Here is a 26660-nt window from a genome sequence, read left to right as displayed (position 1 = left end):
GTAGCCCAGTGGGCTACCTGAAAAATAAGAAATTTGTCGGACACTGAATGAACATTTTGTTGTTTATGGTACATGCACATATAGATGTTAATTAAATTAATGTTAACTTTCCTCGTTCATATTCATTCTTTCATAAATGTTGTCTTTAAGATTGAATATAAACCACATTGTATTGTTGTATATCGTTTACTCCTCCCCTCATACTATAAATAGACAATAACGTCACTATGTAAGTAAAGACCTGTGTGAACAAAACGGATCTACCCTACGAAAATTGTAGTTTGCCGAAAATCGTGAAAAACGATCCACCTTTCTGAAGAATCATTCGTAAGATCAGGCCCGTGACCATGGTTTTGAAAAGGGGTGCGAATTTTTGCCATCAACGATTGTTATTTAGCAACGAAGTGGCGAAGGGGGCATGTGCGGGAGAAGATGTCATCCTCCTGCCATCGGGGGCTTTGGAGGTCCTCCCCCTAGAACATTTTGAAAATGAAACGTAAATACTGCATTTTGGTCACTTTTTAACTGCATTCAGAGACTGAAGTAATAGAGCATTTTTATATGAAATTCCACTTTCATTGACCATACTCATGGACTGATGGACATCAATATGATATTGCATACATGTAATCCCAACCACGTTTTTCAATAACCACCTTTTTTATAATTCAATGATAAACATAATTTTATACGGTGTTTAACCCGACACTAGTATGCTCGCACACACTTTGTTTGCAACAACAAATTTAAAGAACGTTAAATCAAACAATAAGAACGGTATAAAATATCATTATTTATTGGAATCTTGGAATCTTGATAATATTGGTGTGTTTCACCATTCCAACATTCTACCATTCACAAATCGAGCAAATTAATGGATATATTTGACTTTTTTTCAAAACAATTGTTTGTCTGCTTCTATGGATAGTACCAGAGGGTTATCATTGGAATTTGCTCCTAACATGCTAATAGTGTATTGTACAACAAACACTGATTAACAAAACTGGGTCTCTCTAATCTGCATCCATACAGAAGTCAAAATGGTATGACTGGTTACTTTATTTTTTTTAACTATTTTTATCAAATAAGTTATCTTTTTCTAAACGAATGTCAGAAAAAAACATAACACTCAAGGCTTTATTAAGACCCTAAAACCACAAACTACTGGCCCTATGATCTCAAAGTCCTTAACAATGTATACCAGGACTTGGAAGAAAAAAGATGTACTTATTTGCCCATTATATGCTCAAGATCCGTCACAGTTGATGAACATTAAACGTTAACGTCAATCCGATCATATGTTATAACGTTTTAAATTTATTATAACAACTGTTTGAGAGTAGGATTTATCCTACAGCTAAATGATTTTATAGAACAAATACGACTCATAAAGAAAAGATAAGCAGGCAAGCCTCGCCATGTAAACCTTTCTTCTCTCGTGGGATAAATTTAAGTACACAATCACACTAACATAGTATTCTCTATATTCCTAGTGTCTAGTTTGACATAATTAAAGCATTGTGGAAAGTTATGTTTGTGGAGCAGAATAGATGCCATTAAGTGTTGGTATACTACAAAAAAGCTACATTGCTTAGTAGAAATTATATGTTTTCTTGTCATTCAACAACAAAATTAGCCTGTCTTGAGCATAGCTGATATTTTTGTTGATGGAAAACCATTTAGGATATCCGAAAATGGTTGTACGGGGATATAACAAAAAGACAACACAGTCTGTCGAAAATGCTGTGCACAATGTGTAATTGTTATAAGTCGTGGCTTCACCATTTGGTTATAATATATATTACAGTTATGGCTTTAAGAGACATGAATAACGATGAAAAAAAACAAACAATCATTTAGTACCAAATATCTATTAATGAGTATAGATTTTATACCGATTAGAGAGCCAATTATAGAATACTGTACAACATTATTTTAAGGCTTAAATACGAAGACTCAGTGGGTTCCTGGAAAAATAAATAACCGTTTTTGCGTCAAATAAATTTGGTTGAAACTTTACTTATAGTACACTTTTTTACTCGTCCAAAAAGATTGGGTGCGAACGCACCCAACGCACCCCCCCTGGCTACGGGTATGAAGATAGATTTATCTCATGCACCCTCTGCTTATTCAGAGTGATTTGCCTACAGTAGTTAGTTAACAGAACTAGCCATGCATTCTCCACGCAGAGTTGTCGTTCCTTGCACGCAGATACAGCTTTGCTGGTTCCCGTCAAATCTCTGCGCGGAGGTTGCTAGCCATGCGTAATCGTAAATTAAGGCCCGGTTAAAATTGAGAACACACACACAAAAAATACAGTTCAACTTTATTTGGGGACGGACGGTGATTTGTGACATAATCCTATCGTATCGTTAAAAGAAGAGATTTTAGTGCATGGATAGATTGTGACTATATTAATGTAAGTTAACATTTTGTTGTTTTGATAGTAGTTAATGCGAACTATTTTGTGTGGACTTATTACGCTCAATGCGTAATAATTTCGTCTTGTTCCGGAAGATTCATGGAAAAATAACCGGAGATAGGGACATAAAGACCTGGGCCTTCCGTCGAGTATCCGAAATAGAGACAAGCAGCATATTTTACACAAAATAAAGGTGAGCAAGTTAACGTATATTTAAGTAAATAACATTTTGGTTTGATATTTTACAGAATCAATACAAAAGTAAAAGCTGTGTTAGAGGTCAATTAGCTAAAGAAACTTCAGCGTACAGTTTATATAGTGTTGACATACCTGTATAAAGTCGCGCCTGTCAAAAATCATAACAAGCGACATTTAAAGTAATGGTAGCCAGAACTAGAGGTCAATAGAAGTAAGAACAGTCAGCATAGTTGGCCTATCTTAGTTGCTTGACGATGAATCGAACCACGATAAAAAAAAATCAGTACAAATTTAAGGTTGGGTACCCATTAAAATCATTCATATTCATGCACACAAAATCATAATTTGACCTAATGTAAACGTAAAAATGATAATGGTCAAAATACTGAAGTTCCTTGAAATGTTCCTAAATTCATGGTTAAGGTTGTGTAATTATCTTAATTATCATAATAATGAATAAAACATTTTCATAAAAGCTTTGTTATATTCATAAATGATTATTTCTGGTATTGTTTTCAAGTTGGATTGGGGAAAACAAATGTGTCAAAATGATGCAAGGCGAATTGTTTGCAGAAGTCAAAAATGAGAAAATTGCAACTTGCTTGCATCACAATGTAGGATTTTGCTTCAATTGAAATCACTGCTTATATATGTGTTATAGTAAATCTAAGATATGTTCCTTTAACATCGATAATGACAATTGGTAATAAAATCATGTGACACAAATATTTTACTGATTTATAACATAAGATACGACATAAATATTTTACTGATTTATAACATAAGATATGTTCCTTTAACATCGATAATGACAGTTGGTAATAAAATCATGTGACACAAATATTTTACTTATTTATAACATAAGATATGTTCCTTTAACATCGATAATGACAGTTGGTAATAAAATCATGTGACACAGAATACATTATTTTGCGAAATTATTTTCACTTTAACATCGATACGTATCAGTGCTCATCGAATTCTGAGAGAAAAAATTAGTCTTTGTAGATTAATTAATGTGTCTCTAAATTTTTCCGTAAACAATTCGCATTATATATGTATTTTGAAAGATTAATGATTTCTTTTTTATTTTGTGTTCCCATTAACATATCAAACTTATTTAATGTTGGCCATGCTTGATAATATGACTTTAAATATTTTTTTCTTATATCTTTGTATAATGGACAAATTAATAAGAAATGGTATTCACTTTCTACAACATTTAGATTACAAAATTTACATTTTCTGTTATCACGTGCAATATTGTGGTATCGACCTCGTTCTATTTCTAATCTGTGTGATGATAGGCGGAATTGAGTTAGTGCTATTTTAAATTTCTTCGTTGTAATGATATCCAGGTATGGTTCGGTATTAAACGTGTTCTTCGTGCGGCAGTATGTGTTTAGTCTTGACGAATTAATGATTTCACTGTACCAGTGCTGTTTATAGTGATCAAATAATCGTTGTTTAATAAGATTATAAGTGTATGTTTGTTCAGATTTTTCTGTCAGGGTTTCTTGTTCATTCCATACATAAGTTAAACCTAGCTGCTCGAGTATTGATTTGATTTGATAAGCCCAATTTCTATTGTTGTATGTTATGTTTTGTTCTGCGTCATTGAACATGAATGAGTATGTTATTTTTATGGGATTATCATTTGTACATGATATTAATTTAAACCAATATTTAAATATGTGTAATTTACGTATCACTGATAAAGGGTATCGTCCTAATTCTCCATACAGTGCTGATAGATTTGTTGACACAAAGGATTTTTCTTAAAAATTTTGTATGTATAATTTCTAATTCTTTTCCTGAATCATGTCCCCAGATTTCCGCAGAGTAATGAAGAACGGGGGTTACTAATTTATCAAAAAGGTTTAATTTTTCTTTAGTAGGGAATTCATATTGGTTTACAACAGAAAAAAGGCGATGAAGTGCTCTGTTACCGTGTTCTGATATTGATTTTATTGTTTTATACCAGTTTCCGTTTTTAAATAAAGTTACACCAAGATATTTGAATGATGCGACTATTTCCAACGGTTCACCATATAAAGTGAAGTTGAAACTTGTTTGTCGGTTACTTTTTTCAAAAATAACAACTTTTGTTTTACTAATGTTTATTTTTAATTTGTATGTATTACAATAGTTTTCAATGTCATTTAACATTAGTTGGGCTGATGTGGGTGAAGTTGAAAATAGGACTTGGTCATCAGCATACGATAATAAAAAGAATTTTATATCGTCGATCGATATGATTCCTTCAATATTAGAATTAATATTTTCGATAATGTCATTAACGAACATCATGAATAGGATGCTTGAGCAAGGGTCTCCTTGTTTAACACCAGAGTATGAATTGATATATTCGGATATTTCATTGTTTAACCGGACGGCTGATTTCACCGACGAATACATCGCTTTGAGTGCAGAAATCATTTTAGTGCTTATTTGTTCGGTGATTAACTTTTGCCATAGTAGTGAACGATTTATACTGTCATAACATTTAGCATAATCAATGAAAATGCAATATAATTTTTGACCAGAGTTTAACACTTTGTTGATTATACTGTTCAGTATAAAGATACAGTCGACTGTGCTCTTTCCCTTTTGGTAACCAAATTGACAGTCAGATATAATTTTGTTTTCATCACACCATTTAGTCATTCTGTTTAAAAGTACCTGAGAATATATCTTTGATAAAATATTATTTAATGTTATTCCACGGTAATTTTTGGTATCGCTCGGATCTCCGCCTTTAAATATTGGTGTGATGTAACCCACTCCCCAGCTTTCAGGATATTGTGCAGTATCAAATATTGTATTGAATATGGTTTTGAGGTACGGTAAATAGAATTGTATGTTGTTTTAATTATTTCAGCTGAAATATCATCAGGTCCACTAGATTTGCCATTGTTTTGTTTGAAAACTGCTTGATATATTTCCGACTCTGTAATTGGTGAATCGAGTTGTTCAATTACGGTTTGTGGTGTATTTAAATTATGTTCGTTTATTTCATTATCTATACTGTCACATGGTTCGTTTCCGATTAAGTCATTAAAATGATTGAACATTTCGTTAATTTTAGGTTGATTTGTATTTTTATTATTTATAGGTTTATAGCATTTTTTGAGTGTTTTCCAAAACGTTCTTGGTTGTGTTTTTGCAATGTTATATAACCTCGTGCTTTCATTTATTTTGTATCTATATTTTGCTTTTCTTCGAATTACATTATAATTTGTTCTGTAATGTACAAATTGTTGTCTATTTGGGTTGGACTTATTCTTATTAAAGTTGTTTTTTGCGTTACGAAAATTGCATTTTGCAGTTCTACAAGTATTATCAAACCATTCTGGCGGTTTTTGATGCGGCTTTTTATTGTTATTAATCGTAAACACTTTTCCAAATGTCTGAACGCTATTTTCGTGTAAAAATTGTGTAAGAATATTAATTTGATTATTAACATTAGTTTCAGTAAAAATTGTATTTAATACTTGTATATTTTCATCTATTAACAAGTTAAATTCTTGTGATTTGTCATTATCAAATATTATTTTTAATTCTTGTTGTTTTGTTTCCTTTTTGTTGTTTTGTAAGTTAATATTATTTACTGTTAGAAAACTAAAATAGAGCCCAGCATGATCCGAGAATTCAGTCCAATCAAGTATTTCAAATTCATGAATGACATTCCGATGGAATGTGTCGTGTTGTGTTAGTAAATAATCGGTTACGCTAAGACCACGTGTTGAGGTGAAAGTGTAATTACCTGTTCTATCTCCGGGCATACGACCGTTAGCTATGATATGGTTGGTTGATTTGCACATGGAGATTAAAGCTCAGCCTTGAAAGTCAATTATATGATCTTCATTCATTCGCTTCGGAATGTGTCCAAAATTTAGTTCACTTGAATTTGTATTAACGTTGTTATAATCATCTAAATGTTTATCGTATTCTAATATATCGGATAATAAGCCAGTTCTTGAATTTAAATCTCCTACGATAAAAGTGTATCCTAAGGTGCAATATTTTTCTATGTTATTTTCAATTTCTTCGAAATAATCAAAATCTACATCTTTTAAGACTTTTGAACTAGGTGGTGGAATGTAAGTACAACAAATGTAAACATCTTTATCAAAATTTAACATTTTGCTATCTAATTTTAACCATATTATGCCATAATCATTTACTTTTACAATTGATATTTTATCTTTTAAACAGAAATACCTCCGGCTTGTCGGCCTTTTTTAACTCCATAAGATTTATGTCCATAAATATGTCTGCTTTCAAAGTTTTGTATGTTTAAATTTTGCACTCTATTTTTGTTGGTCCAAGTTTCACTTAATAAGATAATATCATATTGATTAATATATTCTAAAAAGTCAATGTCATTTAGTTTTCGTATAAGTCCGTTTACATTCCACGAAATGATTTTTAACTTTCCATTGTCCTAATTATTTATTTCTTGGTAGGTGCCGTTCTGTCCTTTTACTAGTAGTCTGGATCCAGCCCATTTGGTGATTCTTCCAGCTGTGCGTTCTCTGTCAACTATGTGCTGTTTGGATCGCCTTTTTTCGAGTGTGGCCTTCGTTTGTTGAATTCCAACTCCTTGGTGTAGCGTCCTTAGATCTTGGTTGTTGTCGATTGAGGCTTTTCGGACGAGTTCTCGGTCAGAGTAATGGTGAAATTTTGCCACGATGGGTCGTGTTTTCCCGGGTGAAGCTTTTCCTATACGGTGTACTCTATCGAGCTCGATGTTCTTTTCAATCCGTAGCACATCTCGAATTAATGTCTTAATGGTTTCTTCGCAATTTTCTTGATTTGATGTTTCTTTTATTCCATGAAATAGTAGATTTTCTCTTAGACTATGAAATTCCAATTTATCATTTGAGTCCTCAATCTGGGTTAATTTTGTTTGATAAGTGTGCAGGATATTTTCGAATTTGTTGGTTTTTTCGTTGAAAATTTTGATCTGCTCTTCTGATTTGTTAAGTTTTAATTTAGTTTCTTCGAACTGTCCATTTATAAAGTTGCAGCTGTTTTCCATAGATTTTACTTGAAGTTCTAACTGTTCTACCTTAAGAGTGATTTTAGAGACGGATTCTTCAATTTTGTCTATCTTTGATACTACAATGTTGTTCTGTTGCTTGATTGTTTTTATGTCCTCTATCAATCCCGTGGCCCAAGGAGGAGGGCTCATCAGGCTCATGGCGGGGTTCAAAGTGGGGTTCATGGAGGGGTTCGTGGTGCTTTGATATTGTTGGCCGAAACCTCCAAACTGGTTCATCGGTGGAGAGGAAACACCGAACTGATTGTTATAGATTGGCGATCCTGTATTGAAGTTCATGTTCCAAATAGCGTCCTGTAAACAATAGTTGTCGAAATTGAAAGCGGTCGGTGTTGTGGTTAAGTTTACACGTTTTGCTGCATTATTAACATTGTTCGTGTCACATGTACTGTAGGCAGCTCTTACATCGGAACCGGTTTTGCCGGTATTTTCGTGCGATAATCCCGAGCTTATTTTGGCGGGCTCAATTGGTGATATTGTTTTTCTCTTTTTAGCCTTTTTTGCACTTTTGTTTACGTTTTTTTTTCTTTATTTTTCTTAGGTGACATGAAGATTATCCTACTATTTTCACTTAAATCCAAAACTTATTTCGAAATGCACGTTTAAATCCATAGTTTTTCACATAAATTTAAGAGCATTAAATCCATGTCTGCACACCTGCGCATGCGTAACTTGTAATGAAATTCCTGAAATGACTTCAGCTTTATTATCCCCCGCCAGAGGCGGAGGGATATTGTTTTGGCGTTGTCCGTCCGTCCGGCACTTTTGTGTCCGGAGCCATATCTTGGAAGTGCTTTGGCGGATTTCATTGAAACTTCGTATGAGTATATATATGCATAAGAGGATGATGCACACCAAATGGCATTGTACACCATCTGTTAAAAACAAAGTTATGGCCCTTTGTATCTTGAAAAAATGCTTTTTACTATAGGTTCTTTTGTATCTGGAGCCATATCTTGGAAGTGCTTTGGCGGATTTCATTGAAACTTGGTATGAGTATATATATATGCATAAGAGGATGATGCACGCCAAATGGCATTGTACACCATCTGTTAAAAACAGAGTTATGGCCCTTTGTATCTTGAAAAAATGCTTTTTACTATAGGCCAAAAAAAAAATAGTCTTGGTTCAGGGAACCCGACCGACCCTATTTTTTGCCCCCGACCCTAACGATTTTTTGGTCCATGGAAAAAAATCTGATGGCGAAAATGCTAAAATCTCGTAAAATTTCATTGAAAACAGCCACCATTTAAACCTGGATTGGTTTTCTATATTTTTCTCTTTGTTTCAATGAAAGTGTTCGCAATTTGAACAGTGAACAAAAACCGGTCTGCACCTGTATACGAGACATTGCTTGACCTTATTGTTATTGAAGTGCGCATGCTAGCTGGCCAATCAACATTGAGCTCGCTTACAGATGAAATAACGTTGTTGAATGAAATGTAAAAATGGGTGGAGCTATGGAGTAATATTCGGTAATTCATGCGCAGACACTGTGCACTTTGAATACACAGTTAAAATTGTCGTCTGCAAACAAAATAGCGGCCGGTCGCAAATGTCGTATTATTAAAGATTAAAAATGAAAAGAAGCGTGACAATAATTTAATTATTTCCAAGCTGTCTATTGATCTGAATTTAAAAGTGAAATTAAATAATTAGTTCTATGTCGATGATGTTACAACTTTCTGTCAATTTCCGATCAAATGAAAAGATGATAATTAATTAATTTGTTTGTTTATCTCGCACACTATGCTAACTGACAGCAGCGTATTTTAATCAAATGAAAATGTGAAAAAAAACGCGCGGTTTAATTGTAATTAAAGTTTCGTATTTTTAACACATAGGAAGAGTCATTCATCTAGTCTACTATAAAAATGGAATTAACCACTTTGTCTCTACAGTCGCTAACATGGCGTCTTTAACCTTAAAGCGTCGTTGGACGAAAAAGAGTCATAAAAAAAAATTAATTAAAACACAAAACACTAGAGCATTCCAAGAGTCATGGAAACTTGACAACAATTGGCTTCGCTTTGATAATGAATCAAAATCAATGTACTGTGACGCCCTTAGCCTGTACAAACCAATAGCAACATTCAAATTTATGTACACTGCTCACTTCCTGTGCGATGCGCTCAAACCCATTGCCATTTTATAAAAAAATGTACCAGAAGAAAGACTTGTGCTATTCTGAGGTTACCCTCCTTTTGACAGCCACTATTCAGACTCTTGAGCACCTGTCGGAGACTAGGTCAGGTCTCATGATGAAAAAAATTCTGAAGGTCACACCCCAAACACCAGAGACTGATAAAGATGGCTTGTTCACTTTTGAATATGAAGGTCACACTATTACAGACAGACAAACAAAAAATGGTTGGCTCAAAGAAATTTTAGGCCAGCGCTAGCCCTGAAGAAGTGCATAAAGAGCTAGGAATATTGAATAATATACAACGACTAAATACCACATGTGCAATGTTAATCATTTGGTCAGTGTTTAAACAATCATGGGTGCATTAACTGACCCTTTTTCACCCTGAAATCAGTCGACTGGTAAAAAAAAAAAAAAAAAAAAAAAAGAAAAACCTACCTACCCTCCTACATTTTTCTGGCCATGTTCCCTGAACCAAGACTATTTTTTTATTTGGCCATAGGCACTTTTGTGTCCGGAGCCATATCTTGGAAGTGCTTTGGCGGATTTCATTGAAACTTGGTATGAGTATATATATATGCATAAGAGGATGATGTATGCCAAATGGCATTGTATACCATCTGTTAAAAACAGAGTAATGGCCCTTTGTATCTTGAAAAAATGCTTTTTACTAGAGGCACTTGTGTGTCCGGAGCCATATCTTTTTTAACATAACAGATGTTGTGTTCACTCTGCAACACTCTGAAAATTGAGTGTATATAAACATTGAATGTTTTTGTGGAAAACGCACGACTTATTAATTCACCTAAATAAATTGTGAAGGCTTAAGAACCTTCCTTTGTCTTAGTTTTGTGTTATTGTCTTCCGTCCGTCCATCTATCATTATGTTCATCCGTCCAATTTGCACCCATCCTCAAACAAAGCATATGTTGCGGGGGATACTTTGGGCCTTTCAGGTCCTCTTGTTCACAATTATTAATTACTTAATAAAATAAATGCGACTAAAATTCAAACATTAATTGATTCATAAAAGTGTATATCTTTGAATACTGCACCAATATGAACTTAAACAAGATATTTCACACAGTTTTCATACTTCATTTACTGAGACAAAAGATGAAAATGCTCATAAGATAAATCTTGTATCTCTTCTCAATGAATACAATTGTAAATATTTTATAACTGTATGAATTTATAACTTAAATAAGATATTTCCCATTATATTAGACCAATCTCATTTTACTGCTCAATATCGAAATGGGCACACGATAGTAAACAAAAATAGGAAACTTATACATGAATGTTTGCTACATAATTTGTATCATCTAGGAATAATTCAAACTGGTGTTTTAAACCCACTCTTGAAAAATACCACATGTCATTCAATTAGTACATTTATTCGTTCTTACAGGTCAGACTGTTATGACATCTACTATTTAAAAGTCTCTGGGCCTTAAAACACTAGCATCTCTCAGTCTTACAATGTCTCTCTCCAAGGCTAAAGTTGCAATCAAAGAATAATTGACCACCAAAGTGACCATAATTTGTCTTCCTGAAAGCTTGACGAGGCGTTATAGTTGTTTCCGTGTCTATATCCAAATCAGTAAGAAGGCGTTGTGGGCAGAATTGCTTCCTGGATTTTGTATACTTATATCACCTGACTACACGGTAATACCATACTTGTCCTTTTCATCCCGGCAAAGAAAAACGCCAAAAATGTTTCTATGATCACCTCTGCTTCTGTCAACTACGTCTGTCGGAATCGCAACGTTATCCCTACTTTTGCCTGCCTTTAGTTCTACAAGGAATCATTTGACTATTATTTCGGCCTGAGATAATTTGGACTCCCTTGCTCTTATACGTTGATCTGAAACGGCCTAATATCGTTGATTGAATAGTGAAGTAGTTGGCATTGGATGATTGGTAGTAGCAGTGATAGTTGGCAGTTGTTGATTGGAAGTGGTAGTTGGCGGTGGATGGTTGGTGGTAGCAGTGATAGTTGACAGTAGTTGATTGGACATGGTAGTTGGTGGTGGATGATTGGTAGTAGCAGTGATAGTTGACAGTAGTTGATTGGACGTGGTTGTTGGTGGTGGATGGTTGGTAGTTGCAGTGATAGTTGGCAGTAGTTGATGGGAAGTGGTAGTTGGTGGTGGATGGTTGGTAGTAGCAGTGATAGTTGACAGTAGTTGATTGGACGTGGTAGTGGTTGGTGGATGATTGGTAGTAGCAGTGATAGTTGACAGTACTTGATTGGACGTGGTAGTTGGTGGTGGATGGTTGGTAGTTGCAGTGATAGTTGGCAGTAGTTGATTGGACATGGTAGTTGGTGGTGGATGGTTGGTAGTTGCAGTGATAGTTGGAAGTAGTTGATTGGATGTGGTAGTTGGTGGTGGATGGTTGGTAGTAGCAGCTGTGATAGTTGACAGTAGTTGATGGGAAGTGGTAGTTGGTGGTGGATGGTTGGTAGTAGCAGTGATAGTTGACAGTAGTTGATAGGACATGGTAGTTGGTGGTGGATGATTGGTAGTAGCAGTGATAGTTGACAGTAGTTCATTGGACGTGGTAGTTGGTGGCAGATGGTTGGTAGTAGCAGCAGTGATAGTTGGTAGTAGTTGATTTGAAGTGGTAGTTGGTGGTGGATGGTTGGTAGTAGCAGTGATAGTTGGTAGTAGTTGATTGGAATTGGTAGTTGGTGGTGGATGGTTGGTAGTAGCAGTGATAGTTGACAGTAGTTGATTGGACGTGGTAGTTGGTGGTTGATGATTGGAAGTAGCAGTAATAGTTGGCAGTAGTTGATTGGAAGTGGTAGTTGGTGGTGGATGGTTGGTAGTTGCAGTGATAGTTGGCAGTAGTTGATTGGAAGTGGTAGTTTGGGATGGATGGTTGGTAGTTGCAGTGATAGTTGGCAGTAGTTGATTGGAAGTGGTAGTTTGCGATGGATGATTGGTAGTAGCAGTGATAGTTGACAGTAGTTGATTGGAAGTGGTAGTTTGTGGTGGATGGTTGGTAGTTGCAGTGATAGTTGGCAGTAGTTGATTGGATGTGGTAGTTGGTGGTGGATGGTTGGTAGTAGCAATGATAGTTGGTAGTAGTTGATTGGAAGTGGTACTTGGCGGTGGATGGTTGGAAGTAGCATTGATAGTTGACAGTAGTTGATTGGATGTGGTAGTTGGTGGTGGATGGTTGGTAGTTGCAGTGATAGTTGGCAGTAGTTGATTGGACGTGGTAGTTGGTGGTCGATGGTTGGTAGCTGCAGTGATAGTTGGCAGTAGTTGATTGGACATGGTAGTTGGTGGTGGATGGTTGGTAGTAGCAGCAGTGATAGTTGGTAGTAGTTGATTGGAAGTGGTAGTTTGTGGTGGATGGTTGGTAGTAGCAGCAGTGATAGTTGGTAGTAGTTGATTGGAAGTGGTAGTTGGTGGTGGATGGTTGGTAGTAGCAGCAGTGATAGTTGGTAGTAGTTGATTGGAAGTGGTAGTTGGTGGTGGATGGTTGGTAGTAGCAGCAGTGATAGTTGGCAGTAGTTGATTGGACGTGGTAGTTGGTGGTGGATGGTTGGTAGTAGCAGCAGTGATAGTTGGTAGTAGTTGATTGGAAGTGGTAGTTGGTGGTGGATGGTTGGTAGTAGCAGTGATAGTTGGCAGTAGTTGATTGGAAGTGGTAGTTTGTGCTGGATGGTTGGTCGTAGCAGTAATAGTTGGCAGTAGTTGATTGGAAGTGGTAGTTGGTGGTGGATGGTTGGTAGTAGCAGTGATAATTGGCAGTAGTTGATTAGAAGTGGTAGTGGATGGTTGGTAGTAGCAGTGATAATTGGCAGTAGTTGATACGAAGTGGTAGTTGTTGGTGGATGGTTGGTCGTAGCTGTGATAGTTGGTAGTAGTTGATTGGAAGTGGTAGTTGGCGGTGGATGGTTGGTGGTAGCAGTGATAGTTGGCAGTAGTTGATTGGAAGTGGTAGTTGGTGGTGTATGGCTGGAAGTAGCAGTGATAGTTGGCAGTAGTTGATTGGAAGTGGTAGGTGGCAGTAGTTGATTAGAAGTGGTAGTTGGCGATAGATGATTGGTAGTAGCAGTGATCGTGTGCAGTAGTTGATTGGAAGTGGTGGAAGGTTGGTACTAGTAGCAGTGATAGTTGGCAGTAGTTGGTTGGAAGTGGTAATTGGCGGTAGATGGTTTGTGGTAGTAGTTTGAGGTGGCTGGTTGGTAGTAGAAGCAATTGGCATTGGCTAGTTGGTGGTAGCTGGTTAGTAGAAGTAGCAGATGGCATTTGCACGTTGGTGGAAATAGTTTGTTGTGGCTGATTGTTTCTATTAGTTGACAGTAGCTGGTTGGTTTAAATTCAAACTACACTATTTCTATTAAACAATATGTAATATAATTATGTATTCATTTAAAATCAAACAAGGACATTTCAAACATTTCCCGAATCCTCTTAAAGACCTCTAGTAAAACTGTGTATATTTGTGTCACCACTTTCAGTCATTTCCTGAAAAAAAAATCGTGAAGTCCCCAACTTAAACACTCAGTAATTTCCCGAAAATACTGAATCGTTAAGGAATTTCGTAAAATTACTAGTTTCACAGATTTACTGTAACATATACTGTTATAGCCATTGATCATAGTTCAATAATGTAATGGGACATATTCGGACTTGAGTCGTTGTCATCAGTGTTAAGAACATAATTCGAAGGTCGTTTATTATTGTTTAGGGACTTCTACTACATTTTTTACATGAAAAACTGCTAGCAACTACTACAACTACTTCTACCCCTACTGCTTCTAATACTATTACTACTACTAGTGCGTCTGATACTGCTGTTGCTACTAGTACTGCTTCCAAAAATTGAATGTATTTTCTTAAATATTTGTCCTTAAAAGCACACTAGGAATACATTTGTCATAAATCTGAACTTGAGAAGAGAATGTTGCTCTTGCACTTTCTTGATATATAGTAATAGTAAGACTTATTTATCATTCTTATCGATTGCTTAACAATGTGCACGTACCAAGTTGTGATTCCATTATTTTTATCATCGCAACCTACTCGCTATATTTATTCTATGCAGTTTACTTTCAGGTGGACGTCAAAGCAGCAATTAGTGACAACCAGATGAACCACATCTACTCGTTTACATGACTCAAGATGAAATAAATAACCGTGTATACGAAAATAACAGCATAAGTAATTTTCAACTTGAAAAGGATAAGTTTAGCACACCGAACATTAGCCTGAAATAAATACGGCTGACCTTCTTACATATGTTTTCATCAACCTTTTCGAGTGGGGTAATTTTGTTCAGCCTCCTCCACTTACGCAGTTATGAAAACGTAGTTTCATTTGACGCATTTGCGATAGTTTTCACTGACTGTGGAACAGAATAAGAAAATGCGAGAAACGAGTTCAATTTGCAAGTACCGATAAATATGTGTAATATGTGTAATGCATGATAGTGACAATCTTATAGTTACAAGTGACAGTACAGTAGAAAGAATGGATGTAAACGACTTGCAAACATCAAAGGAAGGTATGCAAAGGTTTATTCCTGAAGAAATGAGTAACGGACTTTCTTCTCCGCCACCAGCAAGCAAATGTTACCTCGTGCCGTCTTCAGTCATTGCACAATGCACAATGCCCCCAGGGAAGGTTGCCATTCCCATGTATTTGATAGTGGATCAACCTACTCCTCAGACTTGCAACCAAACGCGCCATCTGCTATTGGACCAGCCTCCTTCACAGTTATGCAATCAACCAAGCCATCTGATATTGGATCAATATCCTCCGCAGACATGCCATCAAACAAGCCATATGATTTTGAACCAGCTTCCTACTCAGACGACCACATCCAAGTGCTCTCCTACACGTGACGATATGTCTTCTTGTGGCCATTCTCCTCCTAGTTCCAACAGTAATACACCAATAAATGTTGTTTCTGAACTGAATGGAGCAAAGAAGAAAACGAAAACAAAAACGCTCGATTTCCCACGGTGCCAGATATGCGACGGTGAGTCTTCAGGTGTCCACTTCGGCTGTTATACATGTGAGGCATGTAAGAATTTTTTCATGCGATGTATGAAGAAGAAAAGTGAATTAAGTCTTGCGTCAAAGAAAATAAGCACGCCTCATGTTTGTCTGACTAATAGAAACTGTAAAATATCGTATAAGCAATCAAAAACAAATTGCACGGCCTGTCGATTTCAAAAATGCATAGACCTGGGAATGTCATCCGAAAAAGTTCAAAAAGGGAGAAAATCGCTTACGCAAAGAACAGAGACAATTAAAAAAGTAAAATTTATGGAACGTCAGAAAGAAAGTGAGTTTCAAGATACAATTCCACCAGATATTGCTATGTGTGAATCAAATGAAGCCCAATTAGGAATGGCAACACATCCTTCAAACCACCTTGAAATATATGGGCCAAGACTCCGAGATGGCGTTTCTGATGTGCTTGAATCAAGTGGAATACATCGTGTAACAAGGTCTCTTGTTGAAGAGATTGTTATAAAGCTGGACAAAATTCTCATCTGGGAAGAGGATCTGGCAACTGAAGAGCTCCGCGAATCTAGAATGAAAGAACATTATGACACATATTCTGCAAGAGCACTTGCGTTCGGTAAAATGAGTAATGTAAGTCAGGAGGAATATCACCACCTCCTAAAAAATTATGGCATTGACATTGATAACCAATGGGAAATGCTGAAGCAAGGTCACGATAAAATCATGGAGCCCTTCTTAGATAGCTACTGTGATTACGCAAAACAGCTACCTAATTTTTCAAAACTCAGTCTGAACGATCAAATTTCTCTGCTTAAACATGCACATAATGACTTTGGTATAGTCATAATGCACCCTTTCTATAATTCAGAATATGAAGTTTTTCTCGATCTAACTGGCTACGTCTTCCACACTGACGAGATCTCTAACAAATTCTCGACTCGAGAGAATGTTAATGCGCATACCGAGCTCTTTAAACAACTACAAAGTCTCAAACTAACAAAGGAGGAAACTGCACTTCTAGCAGCCATCTCGCTCATGTCTGCCGATCGCTGTGAACTGGAAAATCCAAGTCTAGTAGAAGATTCCCAGTTGGAGCTTACTACGTTATTACGGGCAGAGATAAGAAAAAGATACGACGAGAAAGAAGGGTTGAAACGTTTCTCGAAGATGATCGGCATTTTGACAAACATTCGACCAGCTACTCAACAAATGTTCAAAGAATACAAGAAACTGTGTGACGATGAGTTTATTCGGAGAGGAATTCGTGATATTGACATTCTCATGCCTAATATAGACACATAGAATAACGATGAAATAGTACATGTGTTCAGTTCTGTTACGCTGTTACACAATAACAATATTTATTCCATTCTTCTGGAAGTAACATTAAGTACACTCGAAAGTAATGCCTATTTTTAAAAAGTTCCTTTTTTCTTTTCCGGTTTCAGAGCAATTAAGCAATCGCAAAAATGCCTTGTGTGGTTATTTTCTTTTTAATGCACATATCTGCAACACGTTGGTGTATTTCATTTGGAACTTTTGTAAAGATTACCGTTTGAGGTTCGTTTAATGCTATACTGGGCTTTTTCGTAACGTTAATTCCGTAACCCAGTTGTAATAGGGTGTTTGCGTTTTATTATCATTAAATGGATACTAAGCTTGCATGATAAGAAATAACTGAAAGGCATGAACAATTCTTTAAAGTTAGTCTGTTTATAAAGAGAAACGGCTTAAGTGCATTCTTACTATAAAAGGAACCTGTTCACGGTTTGGTAAATTGACAAAAAATAAATAAAACTGTTTCGTTATGTTATGTTATTTTCGAGGGAATAATAATACTGAATATTTCCCATGCTCAAAAATATCAATTTTATGTGCATTTTGACGATTTCAAAACCCTGAAAACTATCAAGCGTTACAAACGCCAAACGACTGACTAATTTGGAGAGTTCTGTTGTTATCGTTTTATTTAGTGACACTACCTGGATTGCTTATAAAATTGTAAAATACAACTTGAATTATAACAGCACGGATGGCCGAGTGGTTTCAGCGCTGGACTTATACTCCAAGGTCGGATGTTTCGAGTCCATCTGTGGATAACTTTTTAGTCTGCTTTATTCTTGTTTTATACAAGAGTTTTTACATGTATAAATTTTAAGCATTTAATGACAATTTTCATAAAAATGTCAAAATCTGCGAACAAGTCCCTTTAAGAAAAAACTATGTACCGGCTATCCATAGTCCACTTTAACATTAATTCATTCGATGTTTTACCTTTAGCGGAAATACATGTGATTGATAATAGTGTTTTTTACGATTTCTAAAGAACCATTAGACTACGGGTGAAAAAGGTAAATAAAAGAACCAATACGGGCCTTCTGTCCCTTACAAGTGTTTCAAATTACCGGTTACACATTGTATTGATGCTTGATTCCATTGCATTAAATATTTAAAGGCGAGTTTTGCTCGCGTTGCCCGAAAAATCCAAGTGCTGGAAACGCAATTCTCGCTACTTATCATGTGTCATGCTCAAGTGCGTTTTTAGACATTTCTTTTTGTCGGATGCATCTCAAATTTCGCGTTTGTGGTACCCATAGGTTTACATTTAGGTTGTCGCATTAATTCCTTGATCGCAACATTTTGATTTGTCCTTAAGTTGCATAAAAGCATCGTTTATCTCTACGGGGTAGTTTTGTGAGAGGATATGTTCAAATTTAAATTGCTACCAGGCATTCACATTCTTAAATAAAGGAAAAGCACGAGCAATGTATTGCAAGTTGGCCTTTTCATAATGGGAACGTATGGCAATAGGATATTGTTACATGGACATAATGGACATTCTTACGTGTATTCTTACATGGACATAATATCTCAATTTAAGAGCTAAATTTTCAAGTGAGGACACTTAAAACAAACAATTAATACTTGACTCAGGTATCCGATCTTAACTAGATCTATTATACAGAAGAAAACTTCTGGCATCATACGGTACTAGCGCTTAAACACAATATTGTATATGAAGATAATGTAACGAGTTTACAAAGCCTGTCCTTTTTGTGCAGGGCTTTGGTATGCCGCTGTTTATATGACTAAAACTTAACTTTCTGAGCATATTGATTTGTTCGATGTAGCTCTATATTGACTACATAAAACTCGTGTTATTTTCCTCCTGCAAAAATGCAAGAGGAACGTTTCCTAATGTAGGTTTTCCTGTCTGGTAGAACTGGAAAATGATCAGAGGCATATACATGAAACGTCATAATTAAACAGAATAAATTGAAGCGATGTGTAATACACAAGAACCATAATTGCATGGTTATTGCCCTTTGTTTCATACCTAACTGTTGTCTGTGGCTTTACTCCCTCGGACTAAAACATATTTTTCCTACTTTTCTCTCTAAATCTTTATAATAAATTTGTTTTACCACCCAAGCCCTACTACTTTAGAGATGTGGTGGGGCGGCGGTCTTTGTAAACATTCCCCGGATAAGCTGGTTTGGCAGTATTTGTTAAGTGTTTTGTTTGTTTTTGTTACCTGTTTTTATGAATGTCGATAATCCATTTTCTTGTTTATGACAGAGAAGCAGCCAAGAATGAACAGAGAGGCTGCATTTTGACAGAAAGGCCACCGATATGCATCAACACCGTGTCTCAAAATTATTCAATTGTTACGCGTTCATATATATCTGGATTTTATATCATAAACAGATGCAGTTAAATTAAATTCAGAAAGCCAACGTGATTGCGTCAGTTGAACCATTCATATCTATAACATTTCTTATAACACAACAAAGTGCATATTATTTTCTCATAGATCTAATACATTTGAGCATCCAAATTGTATCACTGAAAATATGTGTTTATAGTTTCTGGTATTTAATACGTTGTAATGAACTAAACATGCACAAATATTTCATACTTCAGCTAAATTTCCATGATACAAATAAACTAAAGTGCTAATTAACTTTCTTTTAAGGTGCGTATAAGTCCGTGCCTATGTAACTGTTTACTTATATTAGCTCTTACCCAAAAATATTTATTTCAATAAAAAGCAGGGAAACAACTCTGTTTGCTGGATAACTTCCCTTAACACTGTCCTCATTGATAACTTCGGGTGTTAAAATTTAGTTCACGCTTTGATGTTTAACACATTCGTGTGTACAGGAAATGTAGTAAATGGATATAGGTGAGTAAATCACGTGTTGTTTAAAACGAATGTCATGTACATGTCACTTTTAAGCAATTTAAGTCGTAGCTAATCTACAAGTGGTAACTCTCAACTTGGTATAAATAATACAGTCTTAAACGCCAGTTACGTACTATATTATTAGATTATAAGAATATTTCGTGATAGCTCAATCTGCTGCTCCATTTAATGTGCAGTCCGTGTTTGCTCAAATCCGTTGTGGAACTGAAGTAATATTAACTGTGTTGTATTCCGTTTTGAATTGACAAAGATCTAAAATATAAGAGGCTGACGCAGAAACTTTGAGGCTAAGTTTATTAAGGTATTAAGTTTATTGAGCAATATGTAAGCTAACTTCATCGATTAACCCCTATGTTATTTCGTCATTTTCTGTCTTTATATTTGATAAATCAAAATCGAGTAACACCATTTCAACGCGAAATGACCAGAACACATTTTTTTTTATCAGAGTTTATTTACAGGTCCTACCGGCCTCTTCACGAGGTCTTTGAGGTCCGACCTGAACCAGAACACAATCAAGATTGTGGCGCTTATCTTTGCTTGTTTCGCATGATACACATTTACGTTTCATCCGATTGGTTGTCGGTACTTATATGATATGGTGTGGAACGCCTCGGCGGTCTTGTGAATCGAAACAAATTTGTATTAAAGAATTCAGCCTCGTTTCGGGGCTTTATGAATCATCAGCAATGTGCTTTAAAGGGGCCTTTTCACAGATTTTGGCATTTTTTTAACTTATTCATTAAATGCTTTATATTGATAAATGTAAACATTGGATCGTAAAAGCTCCAGTAAAAAATCAAGAAAAAAAATAAAAAAAGGAAAAGAACATTGCCCGGAGCAGGTTTCGAACCAGTGACCCCTGGAGTCCTGCCAGAGTCCTGAAGTAAAAACGCTCTAGCCTACTGAGCTATTCCGCCGAGTACACATTTGGACGTATTTTATACATTATATAAGCAATCTTCGTAGTTTCACAAAATTTAACGACAAAAACAGAACTCTCCAAATTATTCAATCGTTTCGCGTTGCAACGCTTTATAATTTTTAGGTTTTAAAATCGTCAAAAGATGCATATAATGGCTATATAAGAGCATGGTTAATGTTCAGTATTACTGTTTCCTCACAAATATCATAACTAATACGAAAACTTACGAATCTGAAACAACTTTTTTCAATTTTGTCAATTTACCAAAGCGTGAAAAGATCCCTTTAAGTGTCGTCCCAAGTTAGCCTGTGCAGTCCACACAGGCTAGTCTGGTAGTTCTTTTTGAATGCTCAACCTAATACATCGTAACAAACAAAGTACTTAATTGTTTCACGGATATCAATTTGAGAGTGATTTGTGGAGAAAAACTCAAAACAAAAATTCAATGTCGAAGAGCTCTACACACACCATTAAAACAGAGCAAACCATAATAGAACACATAACTTTGATAAACAAACACACAACACGTCATGATACACAGCATATCGGTGTAGTCTCACATCATACCTTAATATGCACATATACGACACACTTATACAAATACAGTAACCATATTAAAATACATCGCAATAAACATACCGAAATGAGCAGACAGCACATCATATTATAATATCATTAGCGACAAACGGCATCCGATAAAAGACACACACACACACACAACAAATTGTACCACACATATTATACCATTATTTTTAATACCATAATAGACACATAAGCAATGGGCGATATTATCTGAATAATTAATTGACTGAAAAAGAATGGACTCGTATAATTTTAAAATTGTAAAGATGATTAGTTTTCTCTGTTTTAGAATCCTCCCTACTGCATCCACACCATTACACAATTGAAGAATGGCTTCAAGATTTGAATTAAAAGCAACAGCCATTGCGACAACGGCTTCAAAGATAGCTATTGTAGAAGACCCAACATCTTATGGTGCACTAGGTATTCCTTTATCTGAAGACGAAACTGTTCAACTAGATCCAGATGCAAGTGATCACGGTTTGGTTTGTAAGCCCCATTCAGAGAATGGCCATCAAAATCCTCTGTCAAATGAGACAATAGAAAGAGACGCATGGCCTCTTAATGGTAGATCAGCTGAGGATAATTTACATGATGAAAATGTATTGATCGCTACCCGATTGGATAGAAGTGAAATTGATACACTGAACCCTTGGTCTTTCACAGATCTAAATACGCAGCGACTTCTTGTATTTAAGGGTCATGGTGAATTATCGTCTGATTTATCAAAAGATAGTAAGTGTTACTTGGTTCCATCTTCCAGCATTTCCGAAAAACCTGTTCCAAAAGGAAGTATTGCAATTCCCATGTATTTAATAGTGGAACAACCAGAGTCAACGCCTGGGACTTACGACGTGTCGTGGAATAGTAGAATAGACAGTCCAAGCAAACCGCAGCCAGAATGTGCAGTAACTTCAAGTGACCCCTTTATCTCATTCTCATCAGAAAACAATGAGGCGCGTGCTTGCGATGAAAGTGAACTACCAGAAAACAAGAAGAAAACGAAAGGCAAAAGTTTAACATTCCCCCCGTGCCAGGTTTGCGAAGGGGTGTCTTCAGGAATACATTTTGGTTGTTATACATGCGAGGCGTGTAAGAACTTTTTCCGAAGATGTTTGAAAAGAAAACGCGAGGAAAACATAGGATTGAAAAAGTCGAGGGATATTTTCACGTGTCCTGCAAACAAAAAATGCGACACAACGCATGGAACTGCCAAAATTAATTGCTCTGCTTGCCGCTTCGACAAATGCCTAAACTTAGGTATGGCGACTGAAAAAGTTAAAAAGGGACGAATATCTTATGCCCAAAGAACTGAGACAATTAAACAGGTGCGAATGCTTGAGGGGAAAGAGGTGATTGTCTCGCCGAATGAAGCTTCCACTAGGGCTACAGCTGGTACTGATAAGAATTCTACAGTTTCTACCGCTTTAGATATGTGTGAGGCAATGCTTTCGAGAAATATAAGCAAATTACAAGACCAGTGTGAAAATGTACGTGTGTCAGCAGACCTTGTGGAAAGCCTGGTTCAGAATATGGATAAAATGAAAATTATGGGAGAGGAAATGTCGATAGCAGAAGTACGGGAGGCGAGAATTAAAGAACATTACGAAAACTACATGACAAAAGTAGCTATGTTTGGATCTATGAGTGGTGTGTCAAAAGACGAATATCACAACCTTCTGAAAAACTACGATATTGACCTAGATGATCAATGGAAGGTGTTCAAGGATTTCGCTCTTAATTTGGAGTCAGTTATTGGCCGTTATTGCAGATTCGCCAAACAACTTCCAAATTTCGCTAAACTGTCTTTAAATGATCAAGTATCTCTTCTGAAGCACACGCATTGTGACTTTTTCATATTGATGCTACACAAGGGCTACAAGCCGGAATACAACATCTTCCTGGAACTAAATGGGCTGATTTACCACGTGGAGGAGGCATCGGACCGACTCCTGTCCAGAAACTCCGTGTCTCTTATGGTGCAGATGTTTGACCGGCTTCATAAACTCAACCTTACGGACGGAGAAACGGCCTTAGTTGGAGCTATCATAACAATGTCGTCGGACCAGTGTGAGCTGGAAAATTCAACGTTAGTAGAAAGCACTCAGTTGGACTTGTGTAATTTATTAAGGCAAAACATGAAAGATTTGTATGGTGAACGAAATGGTTCAATCCGTTTCGCGAAAATTGTTGACCGCTTGACGACTTTGCGCGAGGTGTCAGTGCAGTATTACAAAGACTACAGGAGTATTTGTGAGGACAAACTAGTTCAAAAAGAAACCCCATTGTTTGATATTCTACTTCCTGACAACGACGTTTAATTGTTTCGTTTATTTTATTCACCTTCAAATGTACTCGTTTATGAATGTGAAGATATCAAGGTCTTTTTTCTGTGTTTATAAATAAGGATAGGCTCACTTAATATTACCAGTTCTTAGAAGTGACTTAAATGCGTCTGTATTGAGATTATTTGTCTTTGAATAGCAGAACAGTTGTTTTAAACATTTGAAATGTGTTAACTTTCAAATTTTAAAGGGATTTTTTGAAACATTTGATAAAATGACACCGATGTCATAGATTAAACAAGAAATATCTTTAAAATAGATAAACGGCGTTGATAGTTCAATGAATGAGATCAATGATAGCGAATGTCTTTTTCTGTGCAGTTCTTAGCTACATCACACGCCGTAAGGGATGTTACGCGTAGTTTTCGCGGCTTATTTTACATTATTACATATTGCTGGTCATAAACCTTTAGATACAAAACAGAAAACCAAAAGAAGAATGGAAGTTAAACTAAAACATATGAGTCAACCGGCCACACGCGAAGTATCCGTATTTATAGGCGCGTTCTTCGAACAAACCTGTTTTAGTGGTATGTCGGACATTGCTATATGATTCGATTATTAACAGTTTCGAGAATCATCGCGCTCATGCTTAATACAATAGTCAATATGGTGGAATAATTATTGTTAAATTAATCTAAAATAATATTTATCATTGTATTGTTGAAAACACATTAATAATCTATTATTGACATATCTTAATTATATTGCTGAATATCTTCATTTAACATATTTCTGGTCTAAAGAAAATTCCAGGTCACCTAGTTCACGGATAGAGTCTTTATTATATAACGATTATTTTACTGGCTGCGAACTCCGGTGATAAACTGTATATAAACTCTGACTTTCACACACTGGCCGCGAATTTACCCGAAACCTCGCGAGTTGAAATGCAATGCATTAAAGTGAGGCCTCGCTTCCACTGCTCTTTATACTTTTACATGTTGACATGAATATGAAAGTAAGTACTAAATATGAGAACATAGCCTTTAGTATAAACGCTTTTGCGCTGGTAATTCTCTGAAAATAAAAGGTGCACGCACAAACTGTATTTATGTCGAGAATTGATTGTAAAACTGTTCTATCTATTGAGCCTTTTCATTAGAGATAAAATTGTTTCATGCAGTATCACAGTGTTACAAAGACGCGGATATGTTTCCAATTTTTTGGTGTTATACTCAAATCAGCCAATGGAATAAATGAAGTGTATTCATTCGTACCTAGTCGCGGGAAATTTTATTTGAATATTATTGGACACTTACAAAGGTCAGGTCAGGTGAAAAGCTGGCTTAATACAGCACGCCGAAAAAATACATTAATTTCACACAAGACAATTATCACTAATAACGGAGAAACAAATCGTAAAGTAAATGGATAATTATAAAAAGAAATAAGTAAAAACAAGTTATTTTACATTACACATAATCGCTGTGTATCCCCTTGTGGTTGAACGTTGTGCCTACTAATAAATATTTCATTTTCTTTTCTGTATAAAAGCAATTTATATATTGCTGTGCATGCTGTGGTTATTGTTTGTATCCTGAGTGCGACTCCAACATATATATATATATATACAATGTTGTTTTAAAACAGTGATTTAATTTCAGTATAACACTTTAAAACCAGCATATGACTCATTATGTTTGAAATGCCTTTCACTTCCTTTTGTGTGAGTCGCATGCACCTTCTGATATTTGACTGAGATTTTTTCCTAAACATTTGTTTCTACTTTGGTGCAGACAACATTTTGCCGTCATTTGTACTTGTACTTCATCAAACAGGCAAAATGTAATATCAAAGAAAATGAGTTATGTATCTACATTTTCTTTGATATTACTGTAAATAAGTCAACTATTAATTTACCAAAGAATTGCTGACCTACGAAAATAAGCAACTATGTTTATTTTTGGGAGGGGATGCGCACGCCTTTTTCTGTCGCGTATAAAGCTGCCTCTGGATATTAAAGAAGTCTTGTAACGACAAAGCCAAATAGAATACACGTTGTTTACCATATGTTGCAAAATGACTGATAAAAGCGAGATAAATATGATAATATGAATTGGACAGATTCGCGCTTTGACATGGCTTTCAAACTGCAACTATTCGGATTTATGTCGCTACCACAAGCTGCCGGTAACCGCTCTCAAAAGTAAAGAAATTACAAAGATAATTGATATTCTACTTCCTGACAACGACGTTTTTACACTTTTTTTATGAAACCGTGTGGACCTTTTAACAGGGGACTTAACTCTGTGGAAAACGGCACTTTATTTAACAAAAGTTTCGTACCCTCCACATACTGATCATTCGGCCATCGAATAAATCGTTTCATATATGTCTGATAATACTTTGCATGGTAATAAATTCGGTTACTGCAGTAGTTTTTACACGCGCCTCTCTCCCATGCGACATGGGTTCTCTCACCGTTCCCGGCAGCATGCTTGGTTGGTTGTCACCGGACTGGTCCTAAACATTTGTTTCTACTTTGGTGCAGACAACATTTTGCCGTCATTTGTACTTGTACTTCATCAAACAGGCAAAATGTAATATCAAAGAAAATGAGTTATGTATCTACATTTTCTTTGATATTACTGTAAATAAGTCAACTATTAATTTACCAAAGAATTGCTGACCTACGAAAATAAGCAACTATGTTTATTTTTGGGAGGGGATGCGCACGCCTTTTTCTGTCGCGTATAAAGCTGCCTCTGGATATTAAAGAAGTCTTGTAACGACAAAGCCAAATAGAATACACGTTGTTTACCATATGTTGC

At 35.9% G+C, this 26660-nt stretch overlaps 2 protein-coding genes across 4 annotated transcripts; both read left to right on the top strand.

Annotated features, from left to right (window-relative positions):
• Positions 1 to 2244: 2244 nt before the first annotated feature.
• LOC127853507 (retinoic acid receptor alpha-like) lies at positions 2245 to 18129 on the top strand. 3 transcript variants are annotated; one of them, XM_052388063.1, is made up of 2 exons: positions 2245 to 2419; positions 14910 to 18129. In XM_052388063.1, exon 2 carries the CDS (start codon positions 15273 to 15275, stop codon positions 17127 to 17129), a length of 1857 nt encoding a protein of 618 aa, XP_052244023.1. In that variant the 5' UTR covers positions 2245 to 2419; positions 14910 to 15272; the 3' UTR covers positions 17130 to 18129. The 3 variants fall into 3 exon arrangements, with proteins under 3 accessions (XP_052244023.1, XP_052244024.1, XP_052244025.1); XM_052388064.1 differs by lacking the exon at positions 2245 to 2419 and adding an exon at positions 2451 to 2615; XM_052388065.1 differs by lacking the exon at positions 2245 to 2419 and adding an exon at positions 2462 to 2615 and having other exon boundaries at positions 14899 to 18129.
• A 1803-nt stretch (positions 18130 to 19932) lies between these two features.
• Positions 19933 to 25369, top strand: LOC127853506 (nuclear receptor subfamily 1 group D member 1-like). The gene is made up of 2 exons (XM_052388062.1): positions 19933 to 20013; positions 21831 to 25369. Exon 2 carries the CDS (start codon positions 21871 to 21873, stop codon positions 23860 to 23862), a length of 1992 nt encoding a protein of 663 aa, XP_052244022.1. The 5' UTR covers positions 19933 to 20013; positions 21831 to 21870; the 3' UTR covers positions 23863 to 25369.
• Positions 25370 to 26660: the final 1291 nt, after the last annotated feature.

This window comes from Dreissena polymorpha, chromosome 12 (genome assembly GCF_020536995.1).
Source record: "Dreissena polymorpha isolate Duluth1 chromosome 12, UMN_Dpol_1.0, whole genome shotgun sequence".
Classification (NCBI taxonomy): Eukaryota; Metazoa; Mollusca; class Bivalvia; order Myida; family Dreissenidae; genus Dreissena; species Dreissena polymorpha.
This window is presented reverse-complemented; position numbering and strand designations above follow the sequence as displayed.